Here is a 27189-nt window from a genome sequence, read left to right as displayed (position 1 = left end):
GCATTGTTTTCTGCTGTGATACAAGGGGAGATGAAATCCCAGAACGGCAGTCAGAAGATAGTTGTTTATAGCACCCGTGACAGCATCTGTGTAAACGCTATTAAATCATGCAAGCTAAGCTTCTTGATTTAGGGCACTCTCTTGGGAGAGACTACTTCCTACCCACGGTACTGCTTCTGTAGGTTATATTCTGACTCACAGGAAGAATCTTAGTGTCCTGTTGTAAATGATCCGCTCAAGTCAGGTACACTGCTGTAGTTCTTAGGGCGGTATTCTGACAGATCACTTTTATTCGCGCTCACACTGGCACCATATAGTTTACTACATACCGACTTAACCCATTTCTTTAAACTGAAGACCGCATATGCAGAAGGCCACAGGACTTTCTAGAGAATACCTCTGGTCTTCATAGAGAAAATCCCACGTCTCAATAGAGAGGACCCCATGCATTCATAGAGAAGAACTCTGGTCTTTATAGAAAATACCACAGTTCTTCATAGAAAAGACCCTGGGTCTTCCTAGAGAAGACCTCTGGTCTTCCAAAGGAAGACCCAAGGTCTTCCAAGGGAAGACCCAAGGTCATCATAGAGAAGACCCCAGGTTTTCATAGAGAGGTCTTCCTATAGAAAACCCCAGATCTCTTTAAACTGAAGACCGCATATGCAGAAGGCCACAGGACTTTCTAGAGAATACCTCTGGTCTTCATAGAGAAAATCCCACGTCTCAATAGAGAGGACCCCATGCATTCATAGAGAAGAACTCTGGTCTTTATAGAAAATACCACAGTTCTTCATAGAAAAGACCCTGGGTCTTCCTAGAGAAGACCTCTGGTCTTCCAAAGGAAGACCCAAGGTCTTCCAAGGGAAGACCCAAGGTCATCATAGAGAAGACCCCAGGTTTTCATAGAGAGGTCTTCCTATAGAAAACCCCAGATCTTAATGGAGAAGATAACTTAATGGGGAAGCACCAGGTCTTCCTAGAGATGATCCCAGGTCTTCATAGGGAAGATACCAGGTTTCCACAGAACAGACACAGTGTCGTCTCAGAGAGGATAACAGGTATTTATAGAGAAGACACAAAGTCGTCCAGGCCTTCATATAGAATACCTCAGGTCTTCCTAAAGAACACCTCAGGTTTTCTTAAAGAACACCTCAGGTCCTCAGTTCTGCATAGGGAAGACCTCAGGTCCTCATATGAAAGACCCCAGGTTTTCATAGAGAAGGTACCAAGTCTTCCTAGAGAAGACAGCAGGTCTTTAGAGGGAAGACGCCAGGTCTTCATAGAAAATCGGTGGTCTTCATAGAGAAGACCTCTGGTCTTCATTAAGAAGACCTCTGGTCTCCATAGAGAAGACCTCTGGTCTTCATAGAGAAGACCTCTGGAATTCCTAGAGAAGACCTCTGGTCTTCATTAAGAAGACCTCTGGTCCTCATAGAGAAGACCTCTGGTCTTCAAAGAGGAGACCTCTGGTCTTCATTGAGAAGACCTCTGGTCTTCATAGAGAAGACCTCTGGTCTTCATAGAGAAGAACTCTGGTCTTCATAGAGAAGACCTCTGGTCTTCATAGAGAAGACCTCTGGTCTTCATAGAGAAGACCTCTGGTCTTCATAGAGAAGACCTCTGGTCTTCATAGAGAAGACCTCTGGTCTTCATAGAGAAGATCTCTGTTCTTCATAGAGAAGACCTCTGCTTTTCATAGGAAAGACCTCTGGTCTTTATAGAGAAGACCTCTGGTCTTCATAGAGAAGACCTCCGGTCTTCATAAAGAAGACCTCTGGTCTTCATAGAGAAGACCTCTGGTCTTCATAGAGAAGACCTCCGGTCTTCATAAAGAAGACCTCTGGTCTTCATAGAGAAGACCTCTGGTCTTCATAGAGAAGACCTCTGGTCTTCATAGAGAAGACCTCTGGTCTTCATAGAGAAGACCTCTGGTCTTCATAGAGAAGACCTCTGGTCTTCATAGAGAAGACCTCTGGTCTTCATAGAGAAGACCTCTGGTCTTCATTGAGAAGACCTCTGGTCTTCATAGAGAAGACCTCTGGTCTTCATAGAGAAGACCTCTGGTCTTCATAGAGAAGGCCTATGGTCTTCATAGAGAAGACCTCTGGTTTTCATAGAGAAGACCATTGGTCTTCATAGAGAAGACTGTTGGTCTTCATAGAGAAGACCATTGGTCTTCGTAGAGAAGACCTCTGGTCTTCGTAGAGAAGACCTCTGGTATTCGTAGAGAAGACCTCTGGTATTCGTAGAGAAGACCTCTGGTCTTCGTAGAGAAGACTTGTGGTCTTCTTAGGGAAGACCTCTGGTCTTCTTAGGGAAGACCTCTGGTCTTCTTAGGGAAGACCTCTGGTCTTCATAGAGAAGACCTCTGGTCTTCATAGAGAAGACGTCTGGTCTTCATAGAGAAGACCTCTGGTCTTCATAGAGAAGACCTCTGGTTTTCATAGAGAAGACCCCTGGTCTTCACAGAGAAGACCTCTGGTCTTCATTGAGAAGACCTCTGGTCTTCGTAGAGAAGACCTCTGGTCTTCGTAGAGAAGACTTCTGGTCTTCACAGAGAAGACGTCTGGTCTTCGCAGAGAAGACCTCTGGTCTTCACAGAGAAGACCCCTGGTCTTCACAGAGAAGACCTCTGGTCTTCACAGAGAAGACGTCTGGTCTTCGCAGAGAAGACCTCTGGTCTTCACAGAGAAGGCCTCTGGTTTTCAGAGAGAAGACCTCTGGTCTTCATAGAGAAGACCTCTGGTCTTCATAGAGAAGACCTCTGGTCTTCATAGAGAAGACCTCTGGTCTTCATAGAGAAGACCTCTGGTCTTCATAGAGAAGACCTCTGGTCTTCATAGAGAAGACCTCGGGTTTCCATAGAGTAGACCTCTGGTCTTCATAGAAAAGACCTCTGGTCTTCATAGAGAAGAACTCTGGACTTCATAGGGAAGACCTCTGGTCTTTATAGAGAATACCTCTGGCCTTCATAGAGAAGACCTCTGGTCTTCGTAGAGAATACCTCTAGTCTTCATAGAAAATACCTCTGTTCTTTATAGAGAAAACCTCTGGTCTTTATAGAGAAGACCTCTGGTCCTCATAGAGAAGACCTCTGGTCTTCATAGAGAAGACCTCTGGTCTTCATAGAGAAGACCTCTGGTCTTCATAAAGAAGACCCCTGGTCTTTACAGAAAAGACCTCTAGTCTTCCTAGAAAAGATCTCTGTTCTTCATAGAGAAGACATCTGGTTTCCATAGAGAAGAACTCAGGTCTTAAAAAAAAACTCTGGTCTTCATAGAGAAGACCTCTGGTCTTCATAGAGAAGACCTCTGGTCTTCATAGAGAAGACCTCTGGTCTTCAAAGACAAGACCTCTGGTCTTCATAGAGAATTCCTCTGGTCTTCATAGAGAAGTCCTCAGGTCTTCATAGAGAAGTCCTCTGGTCTTCATAGAGAAGACCTCTGGTCTTCATAGAGAAGTCCTCTGGTCTTTATGGAGAAGTCCTCTGGTCTTCATGGAGAAGCCCTCTGGTCTTCATAGAGAAGACCTCTGGTCTTCATAGAGAAGACCTCTGGTCTTCATAGAGAAGACCTCTGGTCTTTACAGAGAAGACCTCTGGTCTTTACAGAGAAGACCTCTGGTCTTTACAGAGAAGACCTCTGGTCTTATAGAGAAGATCTCTGTTCTTCATAGAGAAGACATCTGGTTTCCATAGAGAAGACCTCGGGTTTCCATAGAGTAGACCTCTGGTCTTCATAGAAAAGACCTCTGGTCTTCATAGAAAAGACCTCTGGTCTTCATAGAGAAGACCTCTGGGCTTCATAGAGAGGACCTCTGGTCTTCATAGAGAAGACCTCTGGTCTTCATAGAGAAGACCTCTGGTCTTCGTAGAGAAGACCTCTGGTCTTCATAGAGAAGACCTCTGGTCTTCATAGGGAAGACCTCTGGTCTTCATAGAGAAGACCTCTGGTCTTCATAGAGAAGACCGCTGGTCTTCATAGAGAAGAATTCTGGTCTTCATAGAGAATACCCTTGGTCTTCTTAAAGAAGACCGTTGCTCTTCATAGAGAAGACCTTTCGTCTTCATAGAGAAAACCTCTGGTTTTCATAGAGAAGACCTCTGGCCTTCATAAAGAGGACAACAGGTCTTTTTAGATAGAAAAGAACTCTGGTCTTCATAGAGAAGATTTCAGGTCTTCGAAGAGAAGAAGACCTCTGGTCCTCATAGAGAAGACCTCTGGTCTTCATAGAGAAGACTTCTGGTCTTCGTAGGGAAGACCTCTGGTCTTCATAGGGAAGGCCTCTGGTCTTCGTAGAGAAGACCTCTGGTCTTCGTAGAAAAAACCTCTGGTCTTTATAGGGAAGACCTCTGGTTTTCATAGAGAAGACCTCTGATCTTCATAGAGAAGACCTCTGGTCTTCATAGAAAAGACCTCTGGTCTTTATAGAGAAGACCTCTGGTCTTCATAGAGAAGACCTCTGGTCTTTATAGGGAAGACCTCTGGTTTTCATAGAGAAGACCTCTGATCTTCATAGAGAAGACCTCTGGTCTTCATAGAAAAGACCTCTGGTCTTTATAGAGAAGACCTCTGGTCTTCATAGAGAAGACCTCTGGTCTTCATAGAGAAGACCTCTGGTCTTCGTAGAGAAGACCTCTGGTCTTCGTAGAGAAGACCTCTGGTCTTCGTAGAGAAGACCTCTGGTCTTCATAGAGAAGACCTCTGGTCTTAATAGAGAAAACCTTTGGTCTTCATAGAGAAGACCTTTGGTCTTTATAGAGAAGATATCTGGTCTTTATAGAGAAAACCTCTGGTCTTTATAGAGAAAACCTCTGGTCTTCATAGAGAAGACCTCTGGTCTTTATAGAGAAGACCTCTAGTCGTCATAGAAAAGACCACTAGTCTTTATAGAAAACACCTCTGGTCTTCATAGGGAAGACCTCTGGTCTTCATTAAGAAGACAGCAGGTCTTCATAAAGAAGACAGCAGGTCTTCATAGATAAGACCCCAGGTCTTCATAGAGAAGACCCCAGGTCTTCATAGAGAAGACCCCAGTAGTGCGATTCTCTAACTCATTTTTTGTGTTACCGACAAAAATCGTTAACATTAAAACGCAAAATTATGAATGAAAAGTTCAAATAAAAGTTGACAACACACTTGCTATCGGTAGAACTTTACGACTACTTTTTATTCGTCGCTAAATATCGTTAATTACCGAAATTATAAGCATTTTAATTTTACCGACTTTTGTCGGTAACTCAAAAAATGTGTTAGAGAATCGCACTACAGATCTCCATAGAGAAGACCCAGGTCTTCATAGAGAAGGCAACTGATCTTCATAGAAAATACCTCAGGTATTCATAAAAAGACCTCTGGTCTTTATAGAATATACCTCAAGTCTTCATAGAAAAAAATGCAGATCTTCGTAGAGAAAATTCTTGGTCATAGAGAAGTCTTCAGATAGAAGACCCCAGGTCTTTATAGAGAAGACCACTGGATTTTATTTTTGCTGGGAAATATTAAACCTTCAGGAGTCTTTGCTACTACATTTTCTAGCATTGGTCTGACTTAGGTAGTGGTAACAAAATTTCGCTATCTAAAATTGTTTTATTTTAAACAACGAAACTTCTTTAGTTTATAGAAATAATATTTCAAGCTTGCTTCCTCATGCAAATAAACCAAATCTTGATAAAATAAGTGAATTTTGTAGGCAAATGTGGAATATAGATCTGAAACAGAAATTGTAAATAAATGTTATATTTATTTTTCAATACCCACACCCAACAACATCACTTACACCACGTTAAAATGGCGCCAATAAAAAATGCCTTGTTATAATAACGACGATACTCCCAATCGTTTCTGTCGCAGCGATTGCAGGTTTCCGTAAACAAGCAGAAAATTTGTAAGCTTAAAAGGTAGAAAAATTGTGGTATTCCACCCAAATACCAGCAGACAACAAAGGTTGGCTTACGCTTAAATAAATATGCAGCGGAAATTAGACGGAATCTTATCCAAATTGAATCAGTAAATATATTAAAACGCATACTACCATATCACAATGATATAAATCATTTCTATTGCACACTTACCCAAATAGCTCCCCAAAGTAATGATGTATTTGTGGCCAGACACAAAATGGCTAAGTATAAACCAGTCAATGCCCAGTCACCTTCGCCTGTGTGAAAAAAATAAAAAAATAGAAATCGAAATAAAAACTTCATTCTTTGGAGACTTGAAAATACAAATATTATTCATCATCGTAATAATGGAATTTCAATTTCAATCTGGTTTTTGCGTGTGAGGTTATGTGTTTTCATTTGATTTCTTTTTCTTGGATTTCCGTTGATTGGCGTGCTTTTTTCCATTTCGTGTCTCTTACCATGCTGAATCACTAAGCTGTCGATACCCAAATGCCACAGACTACAGGGAATTTCATGACGTTGGGAATACGTAATGATTAGACTAAGATCCTGCATCAGCAGCAAACACGCTATCCCAATGGACACGACACGATATGAAATACCCAAAATATTACATGACGATGGTGAGTTGGGCAGTCGAATACTGGTGTCACTGAACATTCTTTTTAAATGGTTTTTCAAGAAAATCGGAATTGAAAATAAACGGAAAACTATTTGAAGTTTGACATTATTTAAATTAGTCGTTTTTTTTTAATTTAACATAAGAATTGAAGAAGGTTTAATGATCAACATAGACAAACTTTTTGCTCTTCAGGAATGCATAGCTCAAGGTGGACCTCCCATAATAAATGTTCTCGATGTAAGTTTTTTTTAGACCTCCCTCTCTAGAGCATGAATATCATTCCTGATATGTCTGAATGTGTCGGGCCTAGCCAGCAGATGGTGATTGGGATGGTTCTCACGGTAACACCCAAGCATCTCATTATGTTGCTTTACTGGAAGAATCTTTGCCTCCTCATGTAGATGGTCCACTGAAGACTTGAGAAGACACCCTGTTGCTGTTCTCAGGGCGGCATTCTGACCTATCGCGTTATATGTGGTCAACAAGGTTCCTTTATCTGCACCCCAAGTGCTGCCGGCTTGGGACTCGAGGACCTTGTTCCCGCTTTTCAGTTTGTCGCAGATAGATGTGGCGTGTGCGCACGACTTGAATGTAGTGTCGAATGTAACCCCTAAAATTTTGGGGCAGCTTGTGGTCGGAATTCTGCTACCGTCGACCATGACATTCAACTCTCGTCCAAACTGCGCTGTCCATGTGGGGAACAGAGTGGCCGTAGATTTTGTGGCGGAAATCTGCATATTACTCGAGTGGAAAAAGGTGGTAACATCGGTTTAATAGGTGTTCAGTTTGTCACAGATGTCATCAGGGAAGGTACCTGACGCCAGGATATTTCAATCATCCGCATACGTTACGATCTCGATGCCGTCTGGAGGGGGCGAAATACAGGAGAGGTAGAGGTTAAACAGTTCCGGAGATATCACCCCACCTTGGGGAACTCCCTGTTTCACTCTACGGGGCTTGGATTTCTTGTTCCTGATTTCCACATACGATTGGCGTCCACACATATAGTTGATTATTCAACGTTTCAGACTTGGCCGGAGGGTTGTCTGCTCGATGTCCTCGAATAGCGTGGAGTGCTTGACAGCATCAAATGCTTTTGATAAGTCAAGCGCCACCATCACTGTTCTATCACTCGGCCGATCCTGGTTGAGTCCTCGACAAATATGTGTGGAGATGGCGTCCTGCGCTGTTGTCGTGCTGTGCTGCTTACGGAATCCATGCTGATGATCGGCAACTTGATAGCTATTTCTAATGCTGGTGACAAAGGCGTAATCGGCCTGTACGATTCACCTTTGCTGGCATCCTTGCCTGGCTTCAGTAGCGGGACCACCCTGTCCTTTTCGGGAACAAGGCTAGCGACAGGTTAAGAACTTTAGTGAGATACTCCACTCCTGGCTCATCCAGCTGTTTCAACATTCCGTCAGGGCCCAACGCTTTGGATGATTTAGCGTTCCTGATGGCATTCGCAACATCATCCACTGTAAACTGTGGTGGTTCATCCTCGGCAGGAAGAGATCTAATGCGACGTAACACTCTTCTCTTCGCCCTGTCACTTTCGGGGTGCTCGACATACTGTCGATTGAAATAACTTGCACACCTCTTCGGGTCAGTCTATGTAACGCCGCTAAACGTGACTGATGTCCTATCTTCCCTTCTTCCAGGGTTCGAGAGTGACTTAACCGTTGCCCACAATTCACCTATACCGGCTCCAATGTTGCAACTCTTCAGAGGATTTAACCACCTGTTCCGCTTATGTTCGCCGACCAGCCTGTTAACTTCCAGTGTCAGCTCCCTGACTCTGGGGTCGTCGGGCTTGGTTCGACGAAGCTCATCATGCTCATTTGCTAATCCCGTCGCCTCTACTGGGAAATTTGGTCTTACTTCGGCTATTCGACCAGCATAGCGAGCGGCTGCAGCATTGATGATGTCTTGGATCGTCCTTTCCGCTACCCGAACATCAGAAGGATTGGGCAATTCTCTGAAGCGGCGATTGGTGAACTCTCTGAAACTCGGCCAATCAGCTTTCCCATGGTTGACGAATGTGCGGCGTTCAGAGGTGATGAAATAGGGTGGTCTGCTGATGGAGACAATTATGGGGAGATGGTCTGATCCAAGGGAAACAACGGGTTGCCAGGTGACGTCATTTGTCATACCAGTTGACAAGATGGTTATGTCTGGCGAACTGTGACACACTCCTCTAATTCTGGTAGGGGCGTCCTCATTGACCGTGCAAAACGTAGAGCTATCAATCTGCTCAACCAGCGCTATACCCCTCTGGTCATTTCCGAGGGCCAAATGTCACATCTCATTATGCGCATTAAAGCCCCCAGGACCAGGCGATTATAACCTTCCAAAATCGGGTTAATGTCAGGCTTATAATCTGAGATACAGCTATTTCTCGGCGGGATGTATACATTCAGCAACTTTATCTCGGCAGTTCCACACCTGACTGCTACCCCAATACATTCCATGTACGGGTCGTTAGAGGCAAGCTCAAGGGAGATACGTCTGTATTGAACAGACTGATGCAAAAGGAAAGCTAATCCCCCACCTCCACATCTGGTGCGATCCTTCCTTATTACGTTGTAACCATCACAACGTACTGTGATCCAGAGCAACCCCTTAAATGCACCCACTCCTGACATCTATTGCATCTCACCGAAGATTTGATATGGGTGAAGATGCGGATGTGACAAACCGAGCACAAATATAATATATACCAAAAGAATCCGGAGCAGACATTCCAGGATATGCTGCTCCCAGCACAGAAAAACGAAACAAATACAAACGCATGTACACTGAAGTGGCAGCCGCTGGCCGGAACGCTGATGTTGGATGGTCCCGGGTCAATCCGCTCAATAGTGGTCATTTTTGCTCAGTTCAATCCCAGGAATCAGAAACGCGAAGGGCTCATTAAGGTTTTTTTCTTCCACACAAATCGCCTCGGCATAATACATATATTTTCATTTTTCTAAGCAATTTCTTTTAGTGTTTCCATTTCACTTCAAAAGTTTATCTAGACTTAATTTATTATTACAATTTATGAGCATATCCTCCTTCATTCACGGTTGTCCAGTATTGGACAACAAACTATATTTTTATGTCTTTATGTGTTCTTCAGAGAATGACTGATAAGTAAGAAAATGTTGTTGTGTGTGTGCATTTGCTCTACGTTCAAGTGTATTGGTTTAATTAATACTCAAGTTACGATTCATGTTTACTAAACTGTATGTCAAGAGTGAGTAGTTTGTAAATTAGTTAATGTTTACAATTTTGATTAATAACAATGTTCATAGATGTATTAAAAAATATGCAAATATAAAACAAGTAAAAGAATATCAGTCGGCTTTGCCGAAAATGAGACATAGAGAAAATAAACAAAAGAACTAGAAAATATATTGATTTTATATCATGGGTTTTTTTGCCAATTGTAAAAACACACTTCCCTTTAAACTAACGAGGCTAACTGTGCTAATTATTGTGATTTCACTGTATCTACTTTTCCCTTTATTTCGACTCCAATAAATTTTTGCATTCACATTAACATCATTTTGTGTCCCAATTTATTGTTGGAGCGTTTTTTTGAACGTTATTGTATATTTTATGATAATAAGCAAAATGTTCATTGAATTCGATGGCTACCTGGTGCTTTATTTAAAGAGTACCAAATCAAATTTTCATCGTTACTTTTACTATAGCAGTACAACAACTTACTTGGTCAATCAAATTAGCTCAATTTTGCTTTAGTGTAGCTGGAATTTATTTGTTGAACCTCTTTTGTGGTGCAGTCGATTGAATGTAGATTTCAAATTATTTATGCGATATTTGTAATTGGCAATGCAGCTGTACTACATTAATCTCAATACAGCTATAAATTCGAATGGCAGTCATAAAGAAAATAAAAACATTTTTGTTAACAAACTTATTTTGTGTAGCTGACCTTCCACTAAGGTAAACAGAATGGTTTCAAATATTTCATCATATTTTGTTTAATTTTTTGTCACTCATCTTTAAATCATTTTCATTTTTATATTAGAAGAATTATTATAAGGATAATTTGGAGGATAAAGATACTATGGATAATTTGTGTTAGGTAGCCGAAATACAGTCAATCCTCAATCTTGATCTATGTGTCGACAATATACTACGAGGTGCAAAGATTGGACCAAATCAGTTGATCCGCCTGAGAAAAATTATGCGTACCAGCAAGACCGATAGACGAAAGGAATGGTCTAAATCGACTACAAGTTGTCTGAAACGAATTTCGTCCAAACATAGATGGGATTCAAAAATTTCGATGAGGAACACTTATTGATGGTTGTTTGAGAACTGGCCTTAATACGGATTAAGCGGTAAACATTTTCAAATTTTTTGAGGAGGTACCCGGAGGTGAGGAGTAGGTTTTGAAAAAGTATTACTTCATACATGATAGCCTTGATAATATGCCGTTCCTTGTCGTAACGTACTATGCTGCTGATGGATGGATAGCTGCTTTGAAAGCTGACGAGAAGTAAAGCCTCACGGTTCTTTTTTTAGGCCTGACTAAAATGAAATAGGTCTGTAGGGTTTACACATTTGCTGTAACCCATCTTGCTCATTTTGTAGGCATTGGAAATAATGAGGGCGTATATCGATTGCTTGAGAACTTTAGTGAGATACTGGGCTGCTGGAGTATCCAGCTGTTTTAGCATTTCCATGTAGATTCCGTCCGGGCTCAACGCTTTTTATATATTTGTAGGTGGACCTATTGAGGGGCCCTTTAGGAAAAATTTATGAGTCCTGCGGATATATGGAGGGCACGACTCATAATTTTTTCCTAGAGGGCCCCTCAATAGGTCCACCCACAAATGTAGAGTGTTTTCATAAACGGTCAATATTTCAAATTTTCTACAATCATCATGTATTGAAATAAATATAATCAGAAAGTGCTCCCAATATCCTATTTAACGGTGTATATATTCGCAGGACTCATAAATTTTTCTTAGAGGGCCTCTCAATAGGTCCAAATAATTTTGGCGTTTTTTCAGGTATACGCCAATCCTAATTGTCGTAGTTGACGAAAATGAGGCATTCAGAAGTGACGAAGGGCGGTCCACAGAAAAATGTAGTTCTGACCGGACCCAAGAATAATGACAGGTTGTCAATTGACGCCAATTTCTTTCCATTAAATCTGTTGTCGGTGTACTCATTCATCGTGCAAAACGAAGAGCTATCAATCTTCTCTTCCAACACTATACCATTTTCGTCATTCAGGTATGTGATGAAAAACGAATCGACTCGGTTTGCAGAATGGAGCAATTTTCCCGAAAATTTAAGTGGGATAAAAACGAAAGGGTGGACCGATATACTTCATATTCGAAGTGACCTATGTATAAGGACTACCATTGTAGCCAAAAATTTAAAACTTCTGTATGAGAGGCACTAGAGGGAGTGGACCGATCTTTAAAATCAGTTGATGGCTTCGAGAGTTATGGTGCGCCGCAGCGAAAAAACTGATGAACAGTAGTGGCTAAAATGACTCCAAATTGTACTTACTTACTAACTTAGCTGGTCCATTACAGAACATTTGTTCCATAGACAGAACTAAGAAAAGATCTCCAATTCTCTCTGTTTAGTGCTTCGCTTTCTGCAATACCGCGCCTTGTCGTCTCTTCATCCATTTGTTTGCGCCATCTATTTTTCGGCCTGCCAATTCTGCGAGCACCGCCATGTGGCTCGAATTTATACGCCTTTTTAGCGGGTTCATCAACGCTCATTCTTATTATATGGCCTAGCCAACGCAATCGCTGCATTCGATACGTTTAACAATATTGATGTCGTTGTATAGCTGATACAGTTCGTGGTTCATACGACGACGATATTCCCCGTCAACGCAGATTGGTCCGTAGATCTTTCGAAGAGTTTTTCTCTCAAACACTCCAAGCACTGCCTTATCTGCTTGCGCAAGTACCCAGGCTTCAGAACCATACACCAGCACGGGTAGTATCAGTGTGTTTTAAAGTGTTAGTTTTGTTTGACGAGTTTTAGCTTTGTTTTTGAAGTGCTTAATGCAGCCAACGTAGCATCTGTTGGCCAATACAATTCTTCTTTTTTCTTCTTATTTCACAACTAATGTCGTTTGTTGTGTTTACGGCGGTGCCGAGGTAGATGCAGTTTTTACTACCTCAAAATCATAGGAACCAACTTCAACCGTTGATCCGAGCTCAATGGACGGATTGCGCGTCGAAACCGTCAACTTGGTCTTCTCGCCGTTTACCGCCAGACCCACTTTAGCAGATTCTCCTTCGATCATCATAAAGGTATCTGTTACTTCTTTTACTGATCGTCCCATGATATATATCATATATCATCAGCATAAGCAGATTATGCCACTTCCTTTGACGTTAGCCTCTCGTATAACCTTTTCCAGCAGGATGTTGAAAAGATCACACGAAAGGCTGTCTCCTTGTCTGAAACCTTTTTGGATACAGAACTCTTCGGAAAGGTTCTTTCCTGTTTTAACTGAAGGTCTTGTGTCAGTTAGAGTCATTTTAAAAAGCCGAATGAGGTTTGTGGTAATACCAAATTAAGACATGGCTTGGATAACCTTTGAACGTAGCGGGCTGTCGAAGGCTGCTCTATAATCGACAAAAAGGTGTAAGGTGTCGAACTGCATCTCTTGGGTCTTCTCCAGGATTTGCCGCAGGGCACATATCTGGTCGATGGTGGACTTGTCAGGTCTAAAGCCGCATTGGTAAGGTCCAATTATTTCGATGATCATGGACTTTAGTCGTTCGCACAATATCCTTGACACTATCTTGCAGGCGATAGGGAGAAGACTTATGCCCCTATATTGCGTTCTTCCTGCCAGATGGAGCTAACTAGCTGATGCATACACATTATCAGCGTGTCGCTTCCGGTTTTAAACAGCTCGGCTGGTAGGCCATCGGCTCCTGTTGCCTCATTATTCTTCAGCCGGTTTATTGCTGTTTTTACCTCATCTTGTCCGGGTGATATATATTCAATACCATCTTCTGGGATTGGACGAAGATACCACAGCTTCGTCGACTTCGCTACTATTGAATACCAACAGTTTGGATAAATGCTCTTTCCATATCCTTAGCACACTATCTGTATCAGTTACCAAATTACCTTGCTGGTCTCCACAGGAGGATGTGCCAGTGCCAAAGCCATCAGTTCGATGTTTCACTCTTTGGTATAATTTTCTGACTTCATTCTGTCTCCTGTACATCTCGATTTGTTCACACTCCCGCTTTTCCATCTCTCTCTTTTTCCTCCTAAAAAGGCGTTTCTCCTCTCTCCTTTTCTCCCGATACTTCTCTCGTGCACTACGCGTTGCTACTGATTGTAAATTAGCCCTATATTCCGCATTTTTCTCTTCGGTAGCAGCACGACACTCCTGGTCATGGTCATGGTGGAGTTCTCTGGTATCCAAGTATGGATTTTGCGGCTGTTTGCATGGAGTGGGCAATGCTTTGCCATTACGCTAATATGTTATCGGGATGAGGAGTGCTTTGATTAGGCTTACTAGCCCGACGCCCAAACCCAAGTTTTTAACGTCTTATGGGTGAACGCTCGGCACATGTTAGCTCCATACCTTTAACGGGTGTTAAAGGCAGTCCCCCAGGTGACACCACGGGGAGGTCAGTGTCCACATGAGATGAAAGAGGGACCAAGATAAATCCTGGGCTTTGCCACGTTAAAGCCGGTCAGGACCATTCCTTGGTATCTTCCATCCCCTACGTCACCCACTCCAAATGGTACTGTACCTAAAATCTGACGGTATACAACTGTGCACTTATTTACGATTTTGGTTCCTTGCAATGTCTCGGCGAATGCAATATATAGCATATCCAGTTTGACCAGTAAACGTCGTGCTTTGGGTGTACTGTTTTTCATATTGCCGAAGTATTTTAAATTCTCCCAAAAGTGGTGAGATGCTACGCTTGACTAGCTATTGGGACTCGGCTATTACAGGAATTTCTCAAATTATTGCCCCAACAATATAATTGGGCTGAACTTTTTAATGTCAGGACGTCAACCATTTTCTCTCTTTGGGATCAAAATGAAATATCCATTTATGTGTTGATTGTGGTCAGTTAAATGGGCATATGTTCGAGTATGTATTTATTATTTTTTTGTTCCTTTTTTTAATATGAAATAAAACACTGTAGACATATGTATGTAAAGTAAAAAGTAAATAGCCAAACTATTATTAGACAGGTCATAAAGTAGTTTAATAAAACAATATACCTTTACTATAACACACAAAACAAATACTTATTAAATTCAACAACTGTTCCGTACGCAGACATATGGTTAATATAAATATATAATTTCATCACATTAGCATATGATGATAGCAAGACATGAAAACTAAAACTTGGTTCGTAGTAACGCACAACAAATGGTCTTTAAATTTAACAACCTAAAACAATGTGGCTAAACTTTTTACACATTCCTTGTTCCCTTAAAATATGTCTAAAAAGCCGTACAAACATAAAGCTTTTTAATTGTTACAATTCGAATTGGTTAAATTTTTATGCAGTGACGTTTTTCAATTTCTTTGAATGCAATACATCTAAATTCATTTCATGCTCTGGCTAGTCCACGTGTTTTGAAATGTATTTCTTCTATTCTATTTTTCTATTTTGCCTTTTGTTATTCTCCATAATCTTATCAATGTTTAGAAATCAAAGTTATTAATATTAATTTTCTATCCTCTTCTTGTTTCTTTTCAGGTATGTCTGAACACGAATTTGCTTTTAAGAAAACAACACACCGAGTAAGTACATTCTCTGTTACAAGGTTATGCAAAATAGAGTAACATGGGGGAGGATTTACAAAACTTTAACAGTAGACAAGAATGAAATATACTTTACAAAAACCACAATTTATTGATTCAGTACTTATAATGTTTTTTAGAAAACTTTTCATATGTTGTTAAATCAATTTCGAATATTATGCTTTTGTTTATAACGTTCAATTAGTTGAATACTGACTTTAACAGGCGTATGTACCCAATGTTTGATGCAGAACAACTTTCAAGTTTAAATATCTGAATGTATGATAAACATGTTATATGTATTTGTGGTTTCCATAGAAAAAATGCAAGAGTTGAAAATTACAAATTTCCAGCAGAGCAAAATTATTTGTTTTGGCAATTTTTTAATATCCTCTAAAGGTGACTTGTATATAACTATTTATGCAATTATTTAATTTTTATACCCTCAGCATTTATGCTAACGAGGGTATATGGCGAAAACCAAAAATATTTTACAATCGATGAATCGGAGTTTCACCCATTCTGAATTCGCGAACTGTTAACATATTCTATATGATTGAAATTCTTTAAAATGAAGTGTTTTAGGAGGAATCCCATAAGGCCGACCATTAAAATTAATTTACTTGGAAGCTGTGTTGGCATCAATGTAGAAAAATAGGTAAAAATGGGTTGAAGCCAACATGTTTTTATATGCTTCCTTCCGATTTCTGGCTAAACCTTACATTTTATAGACATATGCCCAAAGAAAGACTCAAAGAATACTTCATGGTCAATATGATACTAGTGTATCATTTTTCGATATATCCACCGCATCCAGCTAAAATTGATGCTGAAATTTTGAAGCCGGAATTTCGGGTTTTTTTGAATTTTTTTAATAATTCGGACGCGCAACAAGATAATATTCAAAACTCATAATAGGATTACAGAAATCGTGTTTTTACGTCGTTAAATGCATATCTTATGAGTGTGCTCCGTACAGCATCCTAGTAATTGGAGTCTAAAGGCCAATATTTGATGCGTGAATGTTTTTAAAAAACCTATTTTTTATACCCTCAGCATTTATGCTAACGAGGGTATATGGGCAATATTTTTGAAAATTTAACATCGTTGAAGCCAAGGTTTACCCCTTTATAACTCGCGAATAATGAATGTATATTGTACAATTTAAATGCTTTGGAATAAAATGAAATGTTTTTAGACTTGGCAAAAAATATTAATTTGCGTGGAAGCTGTGGCTATATTTATGTTAAACCAGTACGGAAAGGATCAAAGTCGGGCGGGGCTGACTATATGATACCCTACACCACTGTGAATACGTAAAATATAAATCGGAGCTATATCCAGATCTTAACCGGTTTTGATTTAATTTGGCACATTTATTTCCAGACGGAATTCAGTCACTCATTACAAATATCATTGAAATCGGACCTTAATAGCGTATTTGGAGCAGCAAATACGCGAAATCGACCGAAAATATATATGGGAGCTATATCCAAATCTGAACCGATTTCAATATAATTTGGCACATGTATTTCTAGACCGAATTTAGTCGCACATTCCAAATTTCATCGAAATCGGACATATATAGCGTGTGTGGTACAGAAAATACGTGAACTCGGCCGAAAATATATGTATATGGGAGCTATATCCGAATCTAAGCCGATTTTCACCAAAAGCAATAGCGTTCTTCCTATGGCTAAAAAAGTTCTAGTCCCCAATTTTCAGCTGAATCGGACAAAAACTGCGACCTGTACGTTGCGAACAAAAATACATGGACAGACGGACGGACATGCATAAATCGACTCAGAAAGTGATTATATGTATATCCCCAAAAGGAACTATGGGTCTATTTCGTTTTCTTTTGTATGTTACATACAAATGCACAAAGACATAATACCCCTTACCACTGTGTGGTGTAGGGTATAAAAATTGGTAAAAATGGGTTGAAGCCAACGTGACTTTTTTTATTTTCTCTCGATTTGTGATTAAACCACATTTTTCCCGATTTTCCTGTCAAAGTGAAAGTATTCATTTTATCCCAAAAATAGTGTGTGATGCTACATCCATGGTTCTTGACTGATTGCCTTGAAATAGGTATATATCGATACAGATTTTCATGGTGACACTAAAACCGGATGCGGAACGAAATTGTATGAACTTTGCGCAAATTAGCGATGTTTTATAGGTTTTTTAAGCCGATGCTGCATCTAAGCGTCCAAGTTATATTTCGAACAATATATATAAATTAAAAGATATGGTCTTGCTGTACATGGACATCACATGCGGACAAAGTGATCTGGATAATTACGCGATTTACACATATTTTAATAATGCATATAAGTTAAAGCGGTTTATTTGAACTGTATTTCCGTTTAAGAAGTCTAATGATTTATTTCAACAAACCGATAACTTTCCTCAATGGGAAACCTTCTATGTGAATGTAGATAAAGCAAAATCCGCCCATTTTCTTGGGAGTTTCAAGAAAAATAAAAGAAGTACTTCTATAGATTTTTTTCAATATTTTCAACTCTAGAATGCATGTGAAAACTATTATTCCAAACCAAAATTTGTTTTTTGTAACACAAATATGTGCTTATATTTGCTATAATATCCTAACTACTATCCCGATGATTATAAGTTTGGTCTCATTTGATTCCCCGTGGAGTCTTTACTAAAAACTGTTTTTTTTCATTTTTTACGGGTAAAAGGACCTATATTTTGAAAAAAAAAAATCGTATTCCATTTAAAAATTTTTAAATTTTTTGTAAATTCCGCGAATGCTGAGTAACATTTTACAAATATTATGCAATCTACTTAATGACGTCACTTCGTGATAACTTTTTAGTGACGATTGTGCTTAATAAAATATTTAGCGTTTTTATAATAATTTTTTCTTAAAAGCAGAAGTAAAACCGCGATAACATTTGTCCGCAACAACCAAAAATTTGCTCGCGAGCGGATTTGTACTGGGAATTTTTTCTTAACCTATGTACCATAAATCGTTAATGTAGCGCGAAAAGAAAAAAATCATACACTTTCATACGGCAAAATGTGCCTCATCGAAATAATGGTTTTAGACCCCAAGTATGTTTGGACGAAATGTGTTCAGTCAATTTGGAGTCGATTGAGCAATGTCCGTCCGTCTGTCTGTCTGGCTGGAGCGCACGATAACTCTCGAACGGATAAACCGATTCGGTTCAAATTTTGGCTATCTGAATATTTTATCCAAACTTAGTTTAAGTTCCAAGTTGGGCTATATCGGTCCACTCCTTCCGGTACCTCCCTCACAAAAGTTCGTAAATGTTCGGAAAATTTGTGCGCACGATAACTCTTGAAGGGAGTAACCGATTTGGTCCATACTTTGAAATGTGTTCCATACTTAGATAAGGTTTCAATATGGACTCAATCGGTCCACTTCTTCGGGAACCTCCCACACAAAATTTCGGATAAGTTCAGTTTAGGACCTGCTCCCGAATCGCTTTGATTTTTGTTTAAGCAACTTGTATTCACTGTCCCCCATAAGACGGTACAAGTTTCATCAGGCGCAAGTCCATACTTCCTGAGAAAATAGCCTGAAAGTTGCATAAAACCCCTATGGTACTGTGTGAGGTGGTTGGAGTGCAAGATAACTCTCTTGTTCGTACGTTAAATCTTGAAGGGAATGGCCAAATTGGTCCATACTTTACACATCCTAATATATCTACCAGATATAGATCAGGTTCAAATATGGACTATATTTGTCCAATCCATCAGGTACCTCCCACACAAAATTTTGGATAAGTTCACTTCAAGACCTGTTACCGAATCACTTTGATTTTTGTTGAAGCAACTTGTATTCACTGCCTCAATTACGATGGTAAAAGTTTTTTCAGGGGCAAGTCCACACTTCATGAGCAAACAGCCCGAAGGGTGTAAAAACCCCCTATGGCATCGTGTGTAGTGGCTGGAGATCCACTTCCATACTGGTCAATGTCGATCCATTCCTTTAAGTATCTCCTCCGCAAAACTTTTGCTCTTTAATCCTAATCAACATTTTTGTCGGTTTACACGCCGAAAATTTTTAAAACCCCCTAAACACATACGTTTTTTGGGAAAACATTTTCTCAATATACACAGGCTGAGGGTATATCTCTGTCAGCAAAGCTGACTGATACTTTTTTACTTGTTAAAAATACGTATATATACAATATTTGTTTAAAGATTGTTTAGTATGTTTGCAAACGCATTTCTATCTCTGTCCTTTGATAATAGGGTTGTAGTATCTCGGATGCCCGTCCATTCTGTAATATTATCCATCCATGTTGTCTCCTTTCTTCCTCTAACAGGTCTTCCTTCTATCTTTATGTGGATTATATTTTGTAGCAATTTATATTTTTTATTTCGCATTATATGCCCCAGGTACGCAGTCTTTCGTCTTTTTATAACTAAGATAAGTTCTCTTTCGCAGTGCATCCTTCTCAGTACATCGGTATTTGTTATATGGGCCGTCCAGGGAATTTTGAGTACTCTCCTATAAATCCATATCTCAAAAGCTTCCAGCACTTTTAATTGTCCATACTTCCGTTGCATATAATAACACTGACCAGACATATGTTTTGATAAAACGAATCTTTGTTTCAAAATTAATGTCATGTCTCGTAAGTGCTCTCTTATATTTTGAAAATGCTTCTCTGGCCTGTTCAATTCTGCATCTTATTTCTTGCGAGGACTGCCACTGTTCAGTTATTGTAACTCCCAGATATTTGAAACTTTTAACTCTGTCAACATAGGTATTGTGAATTTTGAATGTTGTATTATTGTGTTCATTCTTCTTGCTTATAACCATGAATTTGGTTTTGCGGATGTTAATTTTCAGACCGTATTTTTCGCTGTGTATTGCGAGTTTATTCACAAGGCTCTGGAGTCCAGATATGCTATGCGCCAGTAAGGTTGTATCATCAGCATATCTTATGTTGTTCAGACATGTTCCGTTTATATGAAAATGCCGATTGGGATTTTGTTTATGGATTCATGAAATTTTTTTTCTGAGTATATATTGAATAGCAAAGGTGACAATATGCACCCTTGTCTCACTCCCTTAGATATGTCAATTCTATCTGTCATTTCCCCGTCCACTTCTATTTGTGCACTTTGATGCCAATATAGACTTTTGATACAATGCACTTCTTTCTGGTCTAGGCCAATGGAGATGAGGATGTCAATCAACTTATCGTGTAACACTGTATCAAAAGCTTTTTCGTAATCTATGAAGCATAGAAATACGTCTTTTTGTGCGTTTTTACATTTCTGGACCAATGTTTGTATCGAAAAAAGTGCTTCTCGGGTTCTCATACCTTCCTTAAATCAAAACTGAGATGTTCCCATGGCTTTTTCGCACTTTGAGTATATTCTGGAGTGAATTATCCGTAGAAAAATTTTTAGGACATGGCTCATGAGACTTATAAGTATGTGTTCGTTACAACATATTGCGTTGCATTTTTTCAGAATGGTAATAAATGTAGATTTTAACCAGTCTTGTGGGTATCGACCTGTATCATATACATGGTTAAATAATTTTGTTAAAAGTGCGATGTTTTCGTCATCTATTAATTTAAGGATTTCCGAAGGAATCTTGTCAGGGCCACAAGCTTTCCTATCTCTCAGAGTGTTTATTGCTGTTTCCACTTATCTTCGACTGATGGGATTTTCTGTAAGAGATTGTTGAGTCCGTTGTTCAAAAGTTGTTCGATTTTCATCTGTAAAAATTTGTTTTATATAATCTCTCCAAATAGTCTTCTTTTCGTCTGTATCAAACACAGGATCATTATTATCATTATATAGTACTTTTGAATGAGTTTTGCGGTATACACCAGCCATTTCTTTTACATTTTTATGGAGATTAAAGTCGTCGTGAAGCTTTTCAATCTTTCAATCTACTGACATTGCTTATTTATATGATTGTTTTTTGCCATGCGTATAGCGACTTGGATTTCCCTGTTTAGTTCCAAATACAGTTCAAAGTTCATGTTTTTATGTTTTCGTCTCTATTCCATCATGTTGAGAATATCCTGTGTCATCCATTCCTTCTGTGTGGATTTTTTGCCGTATCCGAGGGTATTATCTGCTAGGGGTTTGAGCGTAGTCCTTAATGCGTTCCACAAGTCGTCAATGTTTTCAGTATTTATATTTCTTAGTTCTCGATTTATATTATCTCGAAGATTTGCTTTCAAGGTGGTATTTTCAAGTTTTGCCACATTGAGTTTACGGCGGATATTCTTTTTTCTATTTGTAACAATTTTTGTGCGCAACTGCATCATCAGAAGATTGTGATCTGAAGGAACATCAGCGCCTGGATATGTTAAGCATTTCTTAACCGAGGATCCGAATCTGGCATTAATTAATATAAAATCTATTTGGTTTCTCACAATATTGTCCCTTCTATCCTGTGGCGATTTCCATGTGTATAATCGTCTTGGGGGAAGGCAGAACATTGTGTTTGTTACCATCATTTCATGTTCGTGACAGAACTGAATTAGTCTATCACCCCTGTCGTTTCTTTCGCCTAGGCCATAGTTTCCTGTTACGCCATGGCACTTTTCTGCTCCTATTTTAGCGTTAAAATCGCATTGAATTATTGTAATTTCGTGCCTCTTTGTCATCCTTAGTAAGTGTTCAATTTCCTCGTAAAAAGCATCAATTTCATGATTACCTTTGTCCGCAGTAGGTGCGTATACTTGGATTATGTTCATGTCAATTGGTTTACATTTAATTTTAAGTAGCATAGTCCGATCCGATTTGAAGATAGAACCCTTTACGCATTGCGCTATGTTATTTTTTACTATAATCGTTGCTATAATCGACACCGTTTCTGTGATTTTCACTGGAGTTGCCTGAGAAGTATATTTTCATGTTTTGGGACCTAAATTCGCCGCTTTGTGGCCACCAGGTCTCACTTATTCCGAGTATATCGATGTTTAATCTGTTCATTTCCATAATAGTGTTGGCTAGTTTTCCTGCTTCATAGAGACTCCTTACATTCCATGTAGCAATTCTTAAATGTTGTTTTTTATCTCCGGGGATTCTTGGCACCCTTGTGTTGCCGGAGACTAAGGGCCGTGTATTTATTTCATCATTCATAATAGATAATTGTATAGTTTTTAGGGAGAGAGGTACTTCAGCGGGTTCCCCTTGCCATCTGGAGAGTTTATAGTTTTCCTTCTACGTATTCAGCCGCTCCGCCTGGAGTTCAGACGCTGTTTGCCGCCGCCAACTGCTGATCAGACGCTGCCTTCTTTTTCTTTTGGTTCGCCCCGCATATTTTATTTTTGCGGTACCCGCCATATCTGATGAGCGTTCCCCTATCCATCACCAGGGGCCTTTGGCCGCGATATATTTTTAAAAAGCGCTCCGGCAATTTTTTATCTTCTCATCTAGTTTCAGAATCATTCATTTAAAGTTGGTTCAAGAGCACCGTGCATGTTTTTTGAACATTTTTATAAAGAAAAATTTCGATTACACTGTACAACAAAATCTAACTTTTTTAAAATTACAAGAAACCCCGCACAGATTATGAAAGAGGACCGAAAAAAAGAAGACACGTGTATCGGCGTTTTGAAAGTTTACGTCGGGAAGTAACGTAAATAGGCGTGGCAAGTTCCGCCCATTTCTACAGATTTTGAAAAATTTAGGTATAAAGTGTCTTTGGCAATATTACTGACAACAATGCGATGTACATTTTTATGAAAAAATTAACCCTCTTGCGAGTCACTTAACTGGTCTTTTTGGTCCCTTTTTTCAAAAACGTTTAAAAACTCCTTTAACACCCGAATATTTTTTGAATAAATTTGTATTGTTCTTTTTTCGAGTTGATGCATGCAAGTAACATGAAATTTAGTTTTAGACGAAAGGTGTTGAAAGAAGAAATGCTCTACACAAAATTTTACTGTAAGTCCCAGAACAAACTAGATATCTAAGTAAAATACTTTGTTAAGAAAATTACGTTACAAAATTAGATATTATAGGTAGAAATTATTTGTTAAACTTTTATAATTATTCCATTTGTAATTCGAATTACAAGTGGAATAATTCGAATTTCAAATGGAATAACTCGAATTACGAATGGAATGATTCGAATTCCAAATAGAATAATTCAAATTACAAATAGAATAATTCGAATTACAAATGGAATAATTCGAATTACAAATGGAATAATTCGAATTACAAATGAAAAGTTACAAATTACAAATAGAATTCTCGAATTACAAATGAAATGTTACGAATTACAACTAAAATGTTTCGAATTACATCTGAAAAAGGTGTATAAGTTCAGGTCACATTTTTAGGTTTTTTGTTAGGTTTTTACGATTTGCTTGAAAACTGTAAGTCTTATCGAAATGGGACTAGAAAAAATCGTATACCTCTGAAAATTCTCTACCATGTACCATTTTTGAGATAATAAGGTCAAGTTGGGAAATTGCAGTCATGACATTGTTTCATAAGGAGACGACGCAGTCAGTGAATTGTCCCAATTTGAACGTCTATATCTCAAATATGGTAAACCTACGGAAGTCTCATAAAGGCCAATCTTGTAGAGAATTGTTACTGCTACAACATCTTCTTTAGTTCCATTTTGATAAGTCTAGCGGTTTCCAAGCAATATCGCAATTTTTTTAAAAAGCGCTCCGGCGATTTTTTTGATTTCTCTCATCAATGAACATTGTAGTTTCAGAATCCCCAAAAAGTCCCAGGTGTAGGCACCTTCCATTTAAATTTGGTTTAAGAGTACCGTGCATGTAGAAAACAAGCGTTTTAGTTTTCAGAATAATATTCCGTACTGGCGTGGTATTTTTTTTTTTGTTATAGCCCTAGTATGCAGTTTATTATAACCTCAGCCTTAAGGCTAACGAGGGTAATGTAAATATATACCAAAATGTGTGTCATCGAATTTTATCCCAACTTAGATCAACTTCGAAGATGGGCCATACCGGTTTAGTATTGCGGGTATCTGATAACAAATAATCCACTTGCCTCCATAAGCCACTTAAGCACACACAAGTGTTTTTGGGTCTTATGCTTCTTAATACAAGTGTTTCTTGCACTCAAGTATATTTTCCATCACCACCACCACCAAAAAAAAAAAAAAAACTTACGACGCACAGTGGTTCACAATCGTTTTTTCCTGGTCAAAACTCTGTTAATTTTGAACGGATAGAGATATTTCTATAACTTTTTTTATTTGACAGATAACAGAATCAGCTTCCCGATGCATTAAAAACATTCGAATTCGGTCTAGTAGTTGCAGAGGAATTAGGTCAACGTTTAAAGTCCATACTTCCTGAGTCCATACTTCCTAGAAAAACTGTAAAAACCCGCTATGGCACCATGTGTAGTGGCTGGAGCGCGCGATAACTCTCGATCGGATAATCCGATTCGGTCCAAAATTTGGCAGTCGAAACTTAAGCAAGTTCTAAGATGGGACGTATCGGTCCACTCCTTAGTGTGCCTCCTCCACAAAAGTTCAAAACTTTTCGCTAAAATGGTACGCACGATAACTCTCGAAGGCATTTACCGATTTGGGGTCCATACTTTACACATCATAATATTTCAACGAGACATAGATCCGGTTGGAATATGGACTACATATATCAACTGCTTCGGGTACCTCCCACACAAATTTCGGAAAAGTGCAGTTTAGGATCTCTCTCGAATCGTTTTGATTTTTGTGGTACAAGTTTTTTGAGTGGCAAGTTCACACTTCTTGAGAAAATGACCAGAAAACTGTAAAAAAACCACATGGCCAGGATATGTAATCGATGCACAAGCCATCGCTCCCCAACTCTCGAACCGAATACTGCGTTGGTTCACACTTTATTTCTTCGAATATTAGATGATACTCGAAGCTGGTGCTTAAAGTTCTACTCCTTCCGGTATCTCCCACACAAAAGTTCGAAAATATACGCTAAAATTAAGTGCGGTTAAGGGTCTGTTTAAGGATCGTTTGGAAATTTTTACCGAAGGTAATCCGAGTGACCCTGTTTACAGCGATGTTATGTTTTTGTGGGCAAGTCCATGTTTCCTGATATAATTTGCGGTGTGTGCTATATTCATCGAAAGGAATGAAACCCAAAATAAGACCAACTAGGGACTATGTCTAAAGCAGTTAGACCGATCCACTCTCTCCGTCCTTTGGCAGTGGAAAAGTTCATTCATTCGTGCATTTATTCGGAATGTTCACAAATGTCAAGAGAAAAGTTCAAGATTTGTTTCAAAGTACATACTTCTCGCAAAAAATTCAAAAACATTTTTATATTTGGGCGAAAAGGATTTCGGTTTTGTAGCTGATTTCGCTCATAAAAACCTCAATTTAAAGCCGAATGTCATTATTTTTTTTTTTAATAGTTGGGACTAATACCTTTTTATGCTTTTATTAAATTTTACTATAGAAACTGCCAGAAATTATTTGTTCTAAAAAGTATTTTCTTTTCTCAGTCATCTTGACATATAAGTTCTGAGAGCTCTCATACAAGTTCGTATACTATCTAATTTACAATATTTTCGTATTTAAAACTAGTCCATATTTTTAGCTTATTTTATTGATGAATTTTTCTAGAAGTACAATAACGAAAAATCTGTCATTTCAATATTGTCGTTCATTTTTTTTTCTTATAAAACTGCAAACCGAATCCAGAACAAAGACGTATAGTAATAAAGACTAGAAGAAATGCATTTTCCAAAAACATATGCTAATAGTTCCACATTTTGGTTGCAGATGGCTGCACAACTCACTGGAATTGATAACAGCAATGCCAATCGTTTTTGATTCCCATTTCTCGCGGCAGAAAACATTAACGTCCTGTTTTGTGGCTGAAATTTATTTCTTCACTATTTCTTATTTTTTATTTAATAAAAAAACAAAAGTCAACGCCGTAAAATTTGAGTTTTAATGTTTTTCTTGTCAATATTCCAATGAGTAACAGTTTTCGTTTAACAGAATGTTGCTATGATGTCGTAGCAACAGAGGTTAACGCCCTCTACAGTTAATTTTTCACAATTGACTTTTCCTATCTTATAATATTGACATCTTTGTCCAGAAATTTGTTTTCTAATAAGTATAAAAATTTATATTTCCAAAAGATACGTTAAAAGTTTTTACATTTGAACTCAATGAACAAAAGCTTTATAATAGATGGCTCTGCTCAAATCACATATACAATTTTACACATACATACATGCATTTACATTCCAAAACTTTCTTCATTTCAATGTCTAAAAACAACAATGACGTCATTAGTTTTATTGGAAATGAATGACGTCAATATTCTAACAACAGTCAACCTTCAATGATGGGGTGGGAGGTAAAAGCTCTTTGGCATTTAAAAAAAAAAGAAAACATTTCAAGAAACAGCTGTTTTATGGTCATAAAATAAACAAGCAGCTTTTCTACATGTATTTGTGAGCAAACTCACACTCACCCATTTTTTTATTTTCCTTTATTTTCGCATTCCATGTAAGTTTCCCGCCATTTTTGCTTATTGAATAAAGTGGTTGTACTTTCCTCGTAGCCTTCTTTTACGTCTCGTTTTGGGAATTCACGGCGCTTTCATGGCTTTTATGTACAATCTTCTCATGCCATTGAACATAAGGAATATCTATAGGAAGTTAGTGAGAGCAATATTAATATGCTGTTGTAGAGTTTGTTTATAATTTTTTGTGATGTCTATGTTTTGAGTAGATGGGTTGGCAAGTGCGTGCGTTTTACAGTGCGCTGGCGTGTTATATAACACGTGGTCCATGTTTTTTTTCTCTGTTTCAGTTTTGTATTTGTGCTGAAATCTGCAAATAACAAAATAGGAATATCAAGTAAAAAACGGTGTTAAATGGAATAAGAAACATAAACGT

General features: G+C 38.7%; 1 protein-coding gene across 1 annotated transcript; it reads right to left on the bottom strand.

Moving 5' to 3' along the window:
* Nucleotides 1–5576: 5576 nt before the first annotated feature.
* Nucleotides 5577–6632, bottom strand: LOC141386614 (uncharacterized). Its single transcript, XM_073955525.1, has 4 exons — nt 6364–6632; nt 6074–6159; nt 5779–5956; nt 5577–5710 (listed from the first exon to the last, which is right to left on the bottom strand). Exons 1-4 carry the CDS (start codon nt 6563–6565, stop codon nt 5589–5591), a joined length of 588 nt encoding a protein of 195 aa, XP_073811626.1. The 5' UTR covers nt 6566–6632; the 3' UTR covers nt 5577–5588.
* Nucleotides 6633–27189: the final 20557 nt, after the last annotated feature.

Source organism: Musca autumnalis, unplaced genomic scaffold (genome assembly GCF_047663935.1).
Source record: "Musca autumnalis isolate F117 unplaced genomic scaffold, ASM4766393v1 scaffold_5, whole genome shotgun sequence".
NCBI lineage: Eukaryota > Metazoa > Arthropoda > Insecta > Diptera > Muscidae > Musca > Musca autumnalis.
The sequence above is the reverse complement of the archived record's forward strand: the minus strand, read 5'-3'. Positions and strand labels throughout refer to the sequence as shown.